The sequence below is a fragment of the Ahaetulla prasina genome, chromosome 6 (genome assembly GCF_028640845.1).
Source record: "Ahaetulla prasina isolate Xishuangbanna chromosome 6, ASM2864084v1, whole genome shotgun sequence".
Taxonomy (NCBI): Eukaryota; Metazoa; Chordata; class Lepidosauria; order Squamata; family Colubridae; genus Ahaetulla; species Ahaetulla prasina.
Genome location: NC_080544.1, coordinates 86,775,308 through 86,792,435, shown reverse-complemented (window position 1 = coordinate 86,792,435; position 17,128 = coordinate 86,775,308). Strand labels below are relative to the sequence as shown.

At 37.4% G+C, this 17,128-nt stretch overlaps 1 protein-coding gene across 4 annotated transcripts in view; it reads right to left on the bottom strand.

Annotated features, from left to right (window-relative positions):
- Positions 1-473: 473 nt before the first annotated feature.
- The window catches only part of RSRC1 (arginine and serine rich coiled-coil 1), a 167,357-nt gene continuing 150,702 nt past the window's right edge, over positions 474-17,128 (bottom strand). For all 4 annotated transcript variants that reach the window (XM_058187369.1, XM_058187368.1, XM_058187370.1 and 1 more), the window contains 3 exons: positions 4,243-4,349; positions 3,288-3,434; positions 474-869 (listed from right to left, as the gene is read on the bottom strand). In XM_058187369.1, coding sequence (XP_058043352.1) covers positions 777-869; positions 3,288-3,434; positions 4,243-4,349 — 347 coding nt within the window. In that variant the 3' untranslated portion in view covers positions 474-776. The remainder of the gene's footprint in view (positions 870-3,287; positions 3,435-4,242; positions 4,350-17,128) is intronic.

The following is a 17,128-nucleotide window of genomic DNA, read 5'->3' as shown; positions in this document are numbered from 1 at the left end:
AACCATTTGTTTGAAGTGGTGTAGGGTTTTCTGCCTAAGAAGGGGGATGGACTAGAAGACCTCCAAGATCCCTTCCAACTCTTGTTATTCCGTTTTCTAATTCATTATTTATCATTCTTGTGTATGTCCTCAACTGAATATTGATTTTGCAAAATTTGATGATAACAAATAAACTTTCACCCCGTTTGCATTCTAGTATATCTAGTGGTGTATTGAATATTATATCTACTGAACATTAATTTAAAACATGTCTATTGTCATTTGTATAATTAAAAGATATGGTCAGAATCTCACTTCTCATACAACTGCTCTCTCATTGTTGTTCTAGCTTTCAGTCACAAAACATTATTCAGTAGGAAGATAATGTTTTTCTTTCTTTCTTTCTCTTTATACATTGTTACTACTAAGGTCTTTCATGCATAATTGCCAATATAGAAGAACTTGGGAGGAATTGCCCTTGGAAGAAGTTGAAGTGCCCCATCAGGTATGAAATAAATGCAGAGCAGTTTGAATCTCAACTACAACAGGAATACACTAAGAAAATGAACTCCACAAAATATTTCTGCAAATAATTGTTTTGCAAAGTAATAGTCATTATTCTTTCACTTAATGCCTTTAATATGATATAAATCTGTTGGCTGATTCCAGAAATATACTTCCTCTCATACTTCTCTTCATCCCACCTTCACTTTATATGATATTTATATACTCATTCAATTGTGTATGAAATTTTATGCAACAGAACTTAATGAAAGTATGTTGGCTTTTTAATTCACTCAAGCCACAGGACTGCCCATTAGCCTCTCTTGTCGAAGAGACATCAGCCTTTGGAACCATCTTTCTTCTGCTTCTGCCTTGTCAATAAATAACTGTAAGAAAAAGAAGAAGAAAAAAGTATACAGCATAGTTAAATAGATAGATAAGGACATTAAGATTTGTGAATATCTGAAATCATCTTTTAAATTCATCCTTATAATGCATTACTACCATGGAATGTATGATGCATTGCAGTGCAATTACAAACTTAAGTGATTTCAATTTCTAGCGATTTCTGGTGTTTTCTGAACCAGACTATAGATCAAGGACCTATTTTTAATGCCAGAAATCAGTACTAGAATATACAGCATATTCAGAAAGTATTCAGACCCTCTTCACTTTTGTCAATTTCTCTTTTTAATGTATTTATAGACATTTCTAAAATTCTTTTTTCACTTTGTCATTATGGGGTACTGAATGTAGATTAATGAGGAAAAAAATGAATTTTCAGTAATTGTAGAATTAGGCTGCAGCATAACAAAATTGACAAAAGTGAATAATTTCTGAATGCACTGTATATTCATAGAATGCCATTGAGCTGCACTAAATAATCAAATTCTTTGCCCAAACATTGAGAGAAATTTGTCATTTCTGTTTTCCAATTATTATCTATACCATGTATCTCTAAAACCTGTAAATAACTCTGTTATAACAAGCGAAAGATGACTACAAAGCTGATCTTTGAGAAATTATTCAGGAGAACAGGTACATTCTTAAAAATCTTAAGAGAGACCTTCATGTGCCTTAATAAAAAGTTTTCTATATGAATTACAAATATCTCTATTATGTCATGCCAGGAACAGTGTCTTTTAAATTAAAGAGAAGTACAAATGATCCTACTGGGAATCAGTATGCAATAAGGCCACATTGGATCCTGTTATCATAAACAAAGTTTAGATCATTGATCAATTGTAAAACAACTGTTTCATCTAATTGGGAGTCTACAACTTCAATCCCTGAAATCAATGAATTTCCAGATCGCCTGAAGTACAATTAAAATATGGCAATGAGACTGATGGACAAATATTAAATATATAAGAACCAACCATATCTTCTTTTTTTCAATTAAATTCAAATTAAATTAATAATAGGTGTTTTTTTTTGTCTTAGAACTAGTCACTACTTTGTTCATGCCTTGTCTGTTTTCTAGAGTAGAAAGAACAATGACATAGGATTTATTTATTAACTTTACAAATAATTTTTATCCAGCAAGTCTGGATAAAATAACACATGGATAAATAACACAATGTAAAAGCCATAAGGCAACAGAGAATTGAAAAAAGGAGATTCCTTGCAAAATTGTATCATAACATAGAACAGAAGGATGAGGTCCTCAATGCCTTCTAGAAAGCCAACCAGGCCGGGACCTCTCAGGTGAAGTGAGTGTCGCTGTTACAGTGGACAGGAACTACAGTAGAGAAGGCATTTAAGAGCCAAGGTGGTGCAGTAGTTAGAGTGCAGCACTGCAGTCTACTTCAGCTGACTGCTAGCTGCAGTTCAACAGTTCGAATCTTATCGGCTCAAGGTTGACTCAGCCTTCCATCCTTACGAGGTGGGGAAAATGAGGACCCAAATTGTTGGGGGCAATATGTTGACTCTGTAAACCGCTTAGAGAGGGCTGTAAAAGCACTATGAAGCGGTATATAAGTCTAAGTACTATTGCTATCCACGTGTGGTCAACTAGATGACACTATTTCATTTTGTTCATTCATATAGGATGCATGAGTTAAGAGACTTGGGGCAAGCCTACTTTGCCAGATCTGATGGGATGGACCGAATCTATTGGAGATAGGTAGTCTTGCAAGTCATCTGGTCTTGTGGCATGTACTGTAGGACTTTAAAAGTGATAACCAGAACCTTGAATTGCACCCAAAAGCTTACTAGGAGGCAACAATGTTCATGTGCAAAGACTAGTGAGTCATTTACTCCTCCAAAATTATATACCCCAGTTTTTAATAATATAGAAAATATAATCAATTTCAAATTTCAGCACATTCATATGGGGGAAGATAAATCCAGAAGAATCTGATCTTAGATCCCTTAAAGCTTTCAAGATTTAAGCTTCTATAAACTGAGTCTGGAGATAGTCAACATTCATGGTCGGTATTGTATTAAAATTGCGATGTCTGAAATAACAGTTTTATTGGCTGATTTTGCAGCCATGTTTGAGTCTACCTGCGGTATTCAGGCATAATTTAAATGTGTTTTATCTAAATGACTATACTGTTATTTAATCTGGGGAAAAAAAGTAAAAATAGTTTTGAAAAATAATCTTCTTTATATCTGAACATAGCAGTTGGACTTCATAGTGTTGCTCATGCTACGAATTTAGTCTGAATATTATGGAAGTTCTTAAGTATTTTTTTTTAAAGAAAACAAATACACATATGGATAAACAGATTACATAATCTCATCTCCTTTACTCCTTATACATTATTTCAATCGAAGACTGCCATAATCAGCAAACTTACATTGGGATGGGCAAGTGAGTTTTCATCTTGGTATTTGATAGTAGTAGGAATAATTCCAGGCTTTATTTCTTTTTCAGTAACAGCAACACCAACGTTTGTCACTTCTGTAATTCCCGGTTCACTTTTGATATCAGCAGATTCTGTGACCTAAATGTATTCACAAAACAATCTTTATAGATGAACTAATTCTGCTATGAATCATTTGAGAATACCTCTGCCTTGTAGCAGACCTGCTGAACTTTCAAAAAATTAACCTGCTGAATCATCAGTTGGCATTTCTCTTTTGTGGCTTTGATCTTTTTGTCCCCCAGGAAGGTCTTATATTGTTTTTTTTAAATATATAATTGATAAACAGTTGAAGCTGTTCAGTGGATGTGAAGGGGATCTGGCTATGATATCTGCAATCATCCTGTTGATTGCCATGATTGAAATAAAAGTAAATAATATATAGGAGTACCTCAAGCGTGTATATATGTATCTAGAGTTTTACCTAAACAATTCAATAAAGGATGTGAGAAAGCAAGGGACTGCATGATATCTGAAAAAACTGCGCCAAATAACGTGTGACGAAAAGAGCAGGGATTTCTTTTTTCCTTTTAACTTGGTTAATATGAAATTCTACTCTCGAGATACCTCTGAACTGGGGAAAAATTCTGGGATATTTCACAGCTGGAAAAGGAAAATCAGACCCCTTTCTTCTGCACAAAAAATTAACCTTGTAGTTTGTCTGAATAATATATTTTATTGCAAAATATAAAGTACGTTTTTCACATTTAAATATAGCGTCATGTAATAAATGGAATCTGTACTTGACTTAAAATGGCCAGGGATTAGGATTTCTAAGTACTAGTAATACTGGATAAACAGTCAATGTCAATGATAGTTGCATTAATATATAGTTCAACCACAGGATTCACAAGGATCCCATGCAAAGAAAAAAATATTGAAAAGTTACCTTTTTGACTTCTTTGCTCGATCTGAATGTCTGTGGAATAAAAGAGTCACTTTCAATTGCTTCAATTTCTTTGACTCGTTTTACTTGCTCAACAAGACTGGCTTCATCTATGGAAAAAGGCACAGTGTCAATATTGTTCACCATCACTTTAAATATTGTATTGTGTAATATATTCCTATCGTATTTCTTCTGCTAAGAAAACAGAAAAGTCGAACATAAGCAATAGTGTTTCCAATGAGATTCTATTTGTAAGAAACAAAGAAAACAAACATTTATATAAAACACACGCAGGATGACCTACTGACCTCCCCAAATTAAATTTCATTATACTTTTAATGCCATCTCCCCTCCGAACAAAAGTAATTGGTTTGCAAGATGAAGAAAACACATCTTCCAAGCCAAAGTAGGGGATATGCTATTACCTGTTGTGTCTGAAAGTGTCCGTATTAATACTGTATTCATGTATATTATTTTAATATTCTTATGCAACTTTTAAAATGAATTTTTGCAATTAGGAAACATTTAAATAATTCTAGGGTAGAATATATGACATACATATGTTAAGTACAGATCAAAATAAAATAATAAGGGCAAATAAAATATATTGAGTGCAACAACAAGATGCATTACAATATACTCATAGAAACAAAATGTTGAAAGGGATAATTTATGCCAGCAAGTCCAATTCTACACCAAATAGTATAGGAATTCCATTTACAGCATATACTCTGATATACATGAGAATCTGAAAGAGAACTTTTCTTATGAGAAAAACCTCCTTCAGATGACAGGGAAATCCAAGGGTGTTGGTGAGTTGGGAAAGGTCAATGCATAGCCTAAGGGTGTGTTGTTGAGACAGAAGCTATGATTCATCATCTAGTCATCTCTTAAGCACTTTTCTTAAAAAGTATCAGAACACCAAATACTCCTTAAAATGCTCAGTTGATATGGGGCTAAGCAACTCAATCCTTCTAGAATATTTCATTATTTATTCATATAAACAATGTATGCTAATTTGTTGATAAGTAGATTGAATTTTTCAGAATATAAAGTTTAAAGCTGCACTTTGTCAAACAATGGAAGAAATATTAACAAACCTCTTCCCATGCTATCATATCATATTCAGCTATTTCATATAGCTGAAATATATTTGGCACTAAAGTTCTAAGCTATTAAATGATGTGAGCCACAACAGAAGTGACTTACCGTCACAAAGTATTTGTTAAAGTACACCCACAGAATACCCCTTTACTAAAACAGTGGAAAAGGTTTGAGAAAGAGTCCTCGTTAGGTTGGACGTACTATAATAGAAATCCTTAGATCATGAAAATCCATCTTCTTCAATGTTCAATATTTCTATCAGTGCCCTTTAGATCATATAGTGGCCTTTCTTTTTAAGTATGTTTGCATGTAACGGTTATAGTAAAATAAAGCATACATGTGCAAGTACTCTTTCTCAAGTATGTTCATGCATGCTGATTTTCTGATACCCATGAACCTATTACAATCAGTATAGGAAGAAATGATACAGTCCGTATGACCCTGTCAAATACTACCAACATTTTACAACATAAATTCAAAATGGGAAACCATAAATAGACGAAGGCATGACTCAGATATTTGAAGCACTCTAATGCAAGTGACAATTATAATCTGGGGACACGTTCCTCAAGGAAATAGAAACACAGAACGTTTTCCTGAATTATTTCAACAACATTAACTGCATAAAAACAGACTGGAAGGAAGTTGCATCCATTAGTCTACAATATTGTTGACAAACACATTATTGGTAGATAAAATGACTTCCATATAGTGTTTGTCAGATGTCAGTAGAAAGGATATATATTTCATAGTAAAATCAAAAATAATGGAGTCAGAAAGCTAAGAGGATACAGAAAAAAAATCAATACTAACTCATTGGACAGCAAGTCCTTTCACTCTGGGCAGACTTTAAATATAGAACTATTTATATTGGTGACTGATGTGTTGATGCCATTTTTTCATACATAAATCATTTATTCTAGAAGAATTAGAGTTGTGCTTGCTTCTAAATAGGAAAAAATAGGAAAATGTGAATATACAAAAAAAGATCCAACATAACTTTGTGAGGACTTTGGTAATGCCTTGATCTGAGTCTTTAATTTCAATCACTCTGTTTAAATCCCATGGCTTATATCTGTAGGTCATCACTACTGTACTGTAGATGAAAGCTCTTGAAAGCAGCAGATGGCACTATATAACCAGTTAAATGAAAAGATGCATCCTATGGGATTAAGGGGCCTTGGTTTTTTTTTAATAAAAATGCACCTTACTTCTCTTCATGTGATTTGTTTTCATTAACCCCAAAATCATAACAATGTTTAATGGCCATGGTTTTCAGCTTTTCAATGGCTACTTGGCAGGAATTAGCAATTAAATGAATTTCAAACTGTTGGGGAAGTTGAAAAATGATTAAAATATAAAAGGTATAAGAATATGTTAAAAACCGAAATATTCCATATGTAATAGAAAACTAAGAAATGAGCATTTTATGACACACTTATTTAGCTTTTATTATACAAAATTCTGTACCAGAACATTCTAGTATCATGGGTTTATTAATGAAATGGCATTAATAACTAATGCCTTAAGCATTAAAACAAATGCAACATATAAAGAGATGTGTATGATCTTGATGGTGCAGCTGAAGCACATAAAGAGAAAAAACTGATGTAACAAGAGCGATATGATATATTGTATGATTTAGATCTTATTCTATTATATTGGTAAGGAAATCTGTATTTTAGGCTGAAAGTGGACTTGGATCCTCTGTAATATACAATCAGTTATCATACACTGAAAGGGAAATCATTTTTGACATGAGGGAGGCTGAAATAAATTTGTTAGCACCTTTTATATCAGGGGCGTCAAACTCAATTTCATTGAGGGCCACATCAGGGTTGTGTTTGACCTTGGGGGCCCGGGATGGGTATGGCCAGCTTGAGGTCACTTGTGTCGGAGGCGCCTGTGGCGGCCTGAGTGCTCTGCCAACGAAAAAGGACTCCTGAGCTCTGTTTTTGGCTGCAATGGCCTCCTGCAACCCTCTGCTAATGAAAACAAGAGCTCAGGAGGGCTGCGCGTGGCCCTCCCAGGCTCAGTTTTCAGCCGTGATTGCCTCCTGCTAGCAAAAACGGAGCTCGGGGGGGGGGGCGTGTGTGGCCTCCCCGAGCTCCATTTTCACTGGCAGAGGTACTGCGGGCTGTTCTTTCATTGGTTCCAGGGTGGCCCTGTGGGCCAGATCTAAGCACTCCGCAGGCTGGATTTGGCCTGCGGGCCTTGAGTTTGACACTCCTGTTTTATACTAAAGGCTTTCAGATGTCAAGAATACACAGATACATATAGAGCAACATCACTCTTCATTATGTTGTTGTTTTTGCAATCACAGCATTTGAAATATTAGTTACATGTATTACACATTTTTCATAATTCTTTCATTTTAAGTACTAATAAAAGAGAATGTTCAGGGTTGAAATGACAGGTCCTTGCTCTCTGATTTTGGTTATTTTCTTGCAGACATTTCATTACCCAAACTAGGTAGCACTGATGATGTTTTTTATTTTTTTAATTTACATTTATATCCCGCCCTTCTCCGAAGACTCAGGGCGGCTTACAGTGTATAAGGCAATAGCCTCATTCTATTTGTATATTTACAAAGTCAACTTATTGCCCCCCCAACAATCTGGGTCCTCATTTTACCTACCTTATAAAGGATGGAAGGCTGAGTCAACCTTGGGCCGGGCTTGAACCTGCAGTAATTGCAGGCTACTGTGTTCTAATAACAGGCTTCTTACCAGCCTGAGCTATTACGGCCCTTTCTGTTACCAAGTTTGGGTAATGAAACGTGTGGGGGAAAAAACAGCTAAGCTCAGAGAGCACCAAGGACCACTCAATTTTAAGTACTGCATTCTCTCAGGACTGGCTCTTCTGCATTTCTATTGAAAATAATGGAGTCATTGCATTTGTTAACTTTATTCAAACTACAAGCTTATTCAAGGTCACAAAATGATGTGGGAAGAAACAGGAAACATGGTACTTCTGGAGCATGAAAAAGCTACTTGAGTATTTGGCCAAAGATAAATCTTACAGACTTTGGAATGTAAACATGAGAAAGATAAATCCCTTTCTTGATCTGCTATTGCCTTTCAGAAAACACCTATGGTAGGAATCCATATTATAAATTATAAGGTCCTTAAAATTGCAAGATATTTGTTGTCCCCCTGCCCCAGAAAAGAGAATCTAAAGTTACATAGCACTATGATCAATTTACAACTTCTGCCACTGCTGCTAGCTTTCCATTGTTAAGTTCTTATTGATGCTAATTAAAATTCTACGGAAAGAAAAACTGCAGATTTCTCAGGAACTTGCGAGTGAATGTTGTCTGCCAGCCATCTCCAAGCACCCCATAACCACATACAACCAGCCTGTCAGGAGAGCTAATGCAGACATAGTGGGGCACATCACATTTGCCATTGTAGCTTATATCAGATATACTTAGCTGTTTTTTTCTTCAACACACAAAAGCATGATATGTAATTCAATGCTCAATTTACCCCTGTCTCGTCGGAGATTTTCCCCCCACTAATTGATAGAAATTAAGCCATTAATCAAGCCACTAGCCATCATTCAAACCAGAGAAGATGAATACAAACTTTCATCATAACCACCTTCCCCATTTTAGTGTTCATTAGCATTAATTTTTAATGTAATTATGCTATTCTTTTACACTGAACTCATAAATTACTGCTCTTTTGTTGCTTGCTAGCCTTGTAAAATCCAAGGTAATGCTTTGTGCTCTATTCTTAAAGGCAATTACTAGCTACTTCTATCTTTTATATCTATATAATAAAAAAAACTTTATATAGTAAGATCACCTAGCATAGATATGCTTATAAATATAACATATACAGCATGCACATAACACAGAGATTTCACCACTGATGTAGTGTTATCCTCCTCATAGCTTGTACTGTTGGTACTGTGGAAGGGGGTGCTGAGTGATCAGGCAGTTTTTGATTAAGTTGTGTGGGCATCCATTTTGTTGGAGGATATTGTAAAGATGGTCAGTTTCCTTTTTCTAATGTTCTGGGTTATTGCACTGCATTGGTACCCATCTGAATAATATTGTTACACAGTTTGCCTTGTAGAGATGGGATTTTTACTTTGGTAATGAAGAAGTTAACTAGTGTAAGTTGTTTTTAGCAAGCTATGAAAATGATAACACTACCATACCTCAAAAATCTGTCAGAGACAAGCAACAGACTGTATTATAAATACACAGAGTTCTGCTTGTCTGTCCTACATAGTGGCTGTTATGTCATTGCTCTGCATATAGATGAACATTTTATTGAGCTATTAGGTCTTTTGGCTTACTTAAGATGTTTTTGAGGGCTTTAATTGGTTTCTGTGCTATCTGTCCAGCTTCTCGAGAAATATATTCTCCAACTTTTGTCATAACCACAGTTGCATCTGGCTTATTTAAGAATAGCTGCCAATGATAGTCCCTCTATTGAAAGCAACACACCAACCTAAGATCTTAACAGAATAACAGAGTTGGAAGGAACCTTAGAGGTCTTCTAGTCCAACCCTCAGCTCCAGAAGGAATCCTATACCATTTTAGACAAATGGCTGTCTAATCTCTTATTTAAAAACATTTTCCTAGTTTTTTTCTTGGCTCTCTGGTCTCTGACTTGACTGGCTGACTAAACCTGTGTTTTGTTTGCCATTTACAGCTTGACTCTGGACAAAAAGCTATTGCTTGTCTGTAATTTCTAGATCATGTGTGTATCTGCACAGCCAATTCTTTATCTGTCTTTGTAATTGACTGCAGGACTACTCAATCTCAAATCACCTGTAAACTGAACCAATGTGTTTCCTCAACCAGAAACAGTACGGTGACAGACATCCAAGTACTACCATGAGAATTTAAATTACTCAAAGATTAATGTGGGTGATGAACTCAACAATTGGTCTACTGCAGGTATAGTAACTTTTCTATACAGGGGACATATTTGAAACTGAGATTATGTAGTAGGTATATTCACAATTTGAATACTGTGGAGATGGCCAGTTACACAACCTCTATGGGTAGTCGTTGACATACAACCTTTGTTTAATGATGGTCCAGAATTATGATAGAAAGGGTGCTTTACGGCCCGGATTTCTAGACATTGCAAAATGTTGCACCTCCATAAATGTTATAGTCACAAGATTATGGTCTGGTAGCTTTGCAACCTGTTTACACCTGCAACAGGTTGCCAATCATTCCACAATCATGTGGTCACCATTTGCAATCTTTGCCAGCTTCCCTATGAGGATGACAGCAGTGAAAATTGCAAATTATTGCCATCTACCAACAGGACTCCCTCTCATCTCTGGAGGCTGGCTGAAAGAACTGCATCCCAAAGAGGAGGTGAACTCCTTTGGCAGGGGGCAGAAACAAAGCCAAAATACTGAAGATTTCAGCTCTGTTCCTGCATCCTGCCAAATGAGATCCCTTCCATGCCATGGAGGGGAGATGACCTCCTTTGACAGCAAACAGCAGAGATTCAGCCAGCTAAGGGAATGTGGGGTGTATCCATGAATATTTCTTTGCTCAGGAACTAAAAATCCTTTTTGGATTTCAGCAGGGAGGATTTTCTGCTCCTGAGCAGAGCCACCCTGGATCTCCTCCACCTCACTGCACTCCTGAGCTGGGATTCTGTTTAACAACCTGTACAAACAATGACTGCAATTGGAAATGCCGGGATTGCAGTTTTTGAGCAAAACAATCATGTGGGCAGCCACATGATGTGCTCACTTAACTATCATATTGCTCAATGAATGAGATACCAGTCCCAATTGTGGTTATGAATTAAGGACTATCTGTATATATTAGAAAGTTAGCTAACTGCTGTCCCAGAAGACAAATAAGCAATGGATGGAAATTAATCAAGGAGCGAACCAACCTAGAAATAAGGACAAATGTCCTGACAGTTAGAGCTATTAATCAGTGAAACGGCTTGCCTTCAGAAGTTGTGGAAGTTTTAAAGAAGAGATTGGACAATCATTTGTTTGAAATGTTATAGGTTCTTCTGCTTGTGCAGGGGGTTAAGCTAGAAGACTTCAAGTCCCTTCCAACTCTATTATTCTGTTAAATATATTTCAGAGTATAATGCTATTTTAATTTTAATCCTGCAATTGAGTCTTCACCCCATGCAGAATTTTTTTTGTTAAAAAAAAATCTGCTATTTTCAGTGATAAGCATATTCACTCTAGAATGGCTTTTTAATAAAGACAATGTATTTTACACTGAGTTTGGGGTTCCTATTTAACTTTCAAATATGTTACAGACTGTTGCACTTGCCCAGTACAGTGCTGAATTTATAGAAAACAGTTTCTGGCGGAGATCAGTTAATAGTTTTTTTTAAAAAAAACAACCTGAATTGACAGTAACTCAACTCACTATTGCAAATGCATCAACTATGTAATAAGGAACTATTAAAATCATTGATTTTCTGAATCCAATTGATAGCTAACAGGCTAAAGCTACACACTGATATTTGTATAACTAATACCCCAAAGCTAACACTTTTGACATAAAAATCCCAATCGACCAAATGGTATAAATAAATGGAAGTTTAAAGCCTTACTCTCAGAAACTCAAACCCAATATACAGTTACGACAGATTGTAGTATGCAATATTCCACACAGGTATCTAGGAAATAATAACAGATACATGTAGATTTAAAAAAAAAAAAACCTAGTGGCTTATTTAAGGTCCAAAAACTGAGGAAATGGGGCCAGGAAATGTAAATAGGAAGAAGCTCTATTCTATGAACCAAACTCCTTAGTACCAAGACCTTTATCTTTATTTTATTAAAAATAATCAACTTCTAGGAAATTACAAAGTATATCTGAGAAATGAATTTTTGTTTTTGATAATAATGGCTTACTCTTTATAAGCCTCCCAGAGTCACCTAATTGAGATGGGTGCCATATAAATTTAATAAATAAAATAAATAAATAAATAAATAATAAAAGAATGCCCAAAGAATATTACTAGTAATAAATTGTATATATTATTCATTTAAATGGAGAAGATGAATTTAAGCCCAGAGTCATTTGGAGCCAGACAGCATCAAATAGAAGGAAAGCAGGCAAGTATAAAACAAGTTACTTATTTAAGTATATATATTCTAGGAAAGCTTTTAAGAATAATGACTGATATATATGTATTTTTCTACATTTTGTTGATAGAAAAATGATTATTTTCCTTCTCACTAAGATTACCATAACATTTATTCAACAGAAATCCTAATATTAGGCTTACAGTTAGACTACATACTATATTGTGTGGGAAATAACCTGACATTCAAATTATTGAAAATTATATAATCATAAACCTTGATTTTAAAAGCATATGCAATTTTGTCATTTGAATCAACACACATTAAAGTTCTCATTTGCAATAACAACTACAACTTTCTTCTTTAATAATAAAAAAGTGAACCAGAAGGAGCCACTGGAATCCTTTATTTCTTTCTGATTAAAAAATTATGCATACTACTAATAGATGGCAAACTAATTTTTACCTTCAATACAAGTAACGAAGAATTTTCTTTTAATTCCTTTACGATTTTAACTTTATTATTATGTCTTCTTGTGCTGCAGTAGCATTTTTGCATTAAATTACATTAAATTCTAGTAGTAAATGTAATAAAGCTATTCATTCTCTAAAATAAACTGCAAAAGAACAATAGTGAAATTGGTTAAGTAGCTTCTATTTAATAACAGGACATACAAGCAGTATACTGCATTCTCTTGACCTTTTCTGATCAATAGGGCCCAATATTAAAGACACATCTCATTTTTATAACTGCTAAACTGAAAACAGCATTTAAAAAAATAGCAGAGATTTTGTAATAAACTGCCATTCTGGTATTATTTATTCTATTAAAATGAACTTAAGTTTCACAGTATTATTATACAAACAGGAGTACCTTTCTTCATGTGATCCAAGAATCCCAACCATGGTATTGTTTAGATTAGGGGTCTCCAACCATGGCAACTTTAAGCCTGGAGGACTTCAACTCCCAGAATTCCCCAGCCAGCAAAGCTTCTGGGAGTTGGTCCTCCAGGCTTAAAGTTGCCAAGGTTGGAGACCCCTGGTTTAGATGTGGTAGATAGGATTTTGTTATTTCATGTTCAGGTTACAGAACATGGGAGAGTGCCATTGACAAGTGGACACTAGTCAGCCATAATGATGAACAATCTGCTGTTGTCCTATATTGTCCTTTAAAACCCTTCTTGGTCAGGAAGCTGATGACAAATTAAATGTATTTGACCTTGGGGAAAATAACCAGAAATGTTACAAAAACATAAAAGTGCAGAAACATGCCTTAAGCTCTGGGAACAGAGGGAATGTTAGGAAGACACTCAGGCTGACTCCTTCCTGACCTCCTGAGGTATGAGAGGGAAGGATATGAAAAACACAATCAGAGTTGCAATATACTGTTAACATAGGCCACAACATCTCAATAAGACGTACCTCAGTCCTTGTTTTAAGGAATCTGATCTGAACAAGCTCAAAGCCAGTAGCACCTGAAACAGCATGAAATAGTTGGATCTACTTGGGTGTAGACCAATAATTTGGGTTTACTTGGCCGTGGCCACTAATTAAATTCCAAGATAATGTGTATAATATTCTCTCTGTTAATTTTTTAAATGCATTGTAGCATTTGTCTATTTTGATTTGCTTCTAGTTAAAAATGATACAGGCTGTTTTTAAGTTGCTGGATTTTATATTTATATTTCTATATGCTGTATACTATCATTGAAATTGGCTGGTTTGAACTGTACATATTTTTAAAGTTTGCTTTGGGAAAAAAAATGAAATTAATCTCCAAAACTGAACACTATAACAAGAGAATAATTATGGAAGCCATTGAAATAAAGAAACACCCCCACAATATGAACAAACGAGACGACACCTCCCGCCTACCAGACATCTGGAAACCAGCCTTGGTCAACAAACGAGTCCCAGCCATGAAAATTGACCCCGGACCCAGGACAACACACAATGCCACCCCCAATCATCCTCACCAGATTCAAACCTAAACCCATCCCACAGACGAAACACAACCACCATCCAGAAGCCAGACCATGCTGACCCCACTGGCTGCTGCGCCCCCCTCTGATACCCACACAAAGCAGGCTGACATACACCAGGAATACATGACAGGACCTCGGACTAGGAGCCAAACCAGGGCCCGGGATGCTGCATCACAGCTGTCGTGTCCCACTCCTCCTCTGACGGCCAGGTCGGGGAAGTCCGTATCAAGCGTGCCTCTGCAGCTTTGCCAAAGTTCTGTCAGAGTTCTCAGGGCAGGCAGGAGACCAGGATGTGACTTCAGCAATCCAATTTAGACTTTGCCTGACTCAAAGAATGCCAGAAAGCAGATCCTTTATATAGGCCATGGAGTGTGGCTCCATGACTCAGCACTTATCCAGGCCTGCCCCTCCCTTCCTTTTGCTGACGTCGCCTCTCCACTCTCCGGAAGCGTGGGTCCCTCCAGCCTCCAGCTGTCGGTAATTCCAGCTCGTGACTGGCTTCACCCTCCCCAGGCTCACATGCTGTGGGGAAGGGGCCCAGCTGCTCCGTTTGTCCGGGCATGGTGCCAGGACTGGGGGCTGGAGGCATGTCAGGCCATTCGTCTTGCTCGGACTGTCCGGGCATGGTGCCAGGACTGGGGGCTGGAGGCATGCCAGGACATTCTTCTGACCTATCAGTGTCTGGCAGGAGATGAGAGGGGCTCGGCTGCAGGGGGGGGGCGAGCGAGGCACAACAACAGCCATCTGCTCAAGACATCACATCACAGAACTTCAGAGGCCACAACACCAAAGCTCAGGAACAAAAGACCAGGACCACACCCACACAGGATGCTACGAAACAGCTGACCAATCTGCAAACATCCACTCCATCTACCAATCAGGATATAACCACAGAGCCAACCAACCCGCTCACAGCAACACTCCCCACCTCGACCAATCTGCAAACATCCACTCCATCTACCAATCAAGATGCAACCACACAGCCAACCAACCCGCTCACAGCAACACTCCCCATCTCCCCACCAGTATTTATAGAGAGATGGAAGCTCCAACCACTCTTTGCTCGAGAAGCACGAAGCCGAAGACACCAGCCTGAAGATGATGAGTTAGACCTCGTCAAAATGTCACCAAGATACTCTCAACCTTACAGGGGATGTTTTCTGAGGTTTTCACGGGTGTTTGTATGTAGGTCTTTGGTTATTCGGGTTTTCTCCCATTTAAAATTGGAAGTGTCTTGACCACGTTTCGACGAAGTCTCATTTGTCATCCTCAAGCTGGTGTTTACAGCTTCGTGCTTCTAGGAGCAATGTGTGATCGCAGTTGTTTCTTCCTTTTAACTGCTAGTGGGTGTTTGAACTGATTGGTTGGGAGCTTGGCTGTGTTCTGATTGGGTGGAGGTGTGTTCTGATTGGTTGGGGGTTTGGCTGTGCTCTGATTGGCTAGGAGTGTATTCTGTTTGGGTAGGGGGGGCTTGGTTGTGCTCAGGTTAGTCTGAGTTGCAGGGGGGTTTGATTTGGTGAGCTGCATTGCTGTTGTTTGGCTTCGCGTTCGTGGTCATGCTACATCTTCATGGTGGGTGTCAGTCTGCTGCATGTATGGATTGGAGGGGTTTGAAATGGCTAATGATGCAGCTGTGGTCTGGCTTCTGGTCCGTGGTCGTGCTTCATCATCGGTGTGGGTTTGAGTCTGCTTTCCGCATGGATGTGTGGTGGTGACATGCTGTGTGGCACTCGTGTGGGTCTTGCGTCATTCTTCATGTTAGGGACTCGTTTGTCGATAAGGGCGGGTTTCCAAATGGCTGGTAGGCAGGAGGTATCATCTTGTTTATTCATGCTGTGTGGGCGTTTTTCTATCTCGATGGCTTCTCTGATTATTCTGTTGTTGAAGTATTCAATTTTGGCGATAGTTCTGGTATAAACTGATAGTTCTGGTATAAATATATATACATACCGTATATACTCGAATATAAGCCGATCCGAGTATAAGCCGAGGTCCCCAATTTTACCCCAAAAAACTGGGGTAAACTGGGGACTCGAGTATAAGCCGAGGGTGGGAAATGAGGCACCTACCGGTCGGCGAAACCCTCCCTCCCTCGGCCGAGAAGGCTGGCGGCTCCCCCGCCCCGCCCTCTCACTGCACCGGCAGGGCTTCCCCGCGCTAAAGCAAAAGCCCGCCAAGTTCGCGCCGGCCGGTATAATGTGAAAAAAAGAAAAAAAAAAAAACTCGAGTATAAGCCGTATATACTCGAGTATAAGCCGAGGGGACGTTTTTCAGCACAAAAAACGTGCTGAAAAACTCGGCTTATACTCAAGTATATACGGTACACACTACATAAATCCTACAGTTTATATAAGGAGTTTTATACCCTTCCTTACAACACTTTCTGCTGAATGTTTTGTTATTCAGAATGTAATCTTTCTTTATTCAAAATGAAGGCGCTTTAGTTACTAGTATTTACAACAATGTTTAAAATTAATTCTCCTTAATAAAGCAATAACTAAACCATGCAGAATCTAAAATTCAAATGGAGTTTTTTTCCCCAGTATATACACTCTAATATGATAAAGGCCACACAGTTAGAGTTCAGGTCACTATCATAACAATGAACTTTAATAAAACTAACTGAACATAAAGCGTGACCTTTGGTAATACCTAATGAACTTAAGGGCATTTAAATATATTTTCTTAACATTGAGTACAGCACTCTAAGATATTATGGCTATCTGGGCATGACCTCATACACTAGAACCCTGCTGT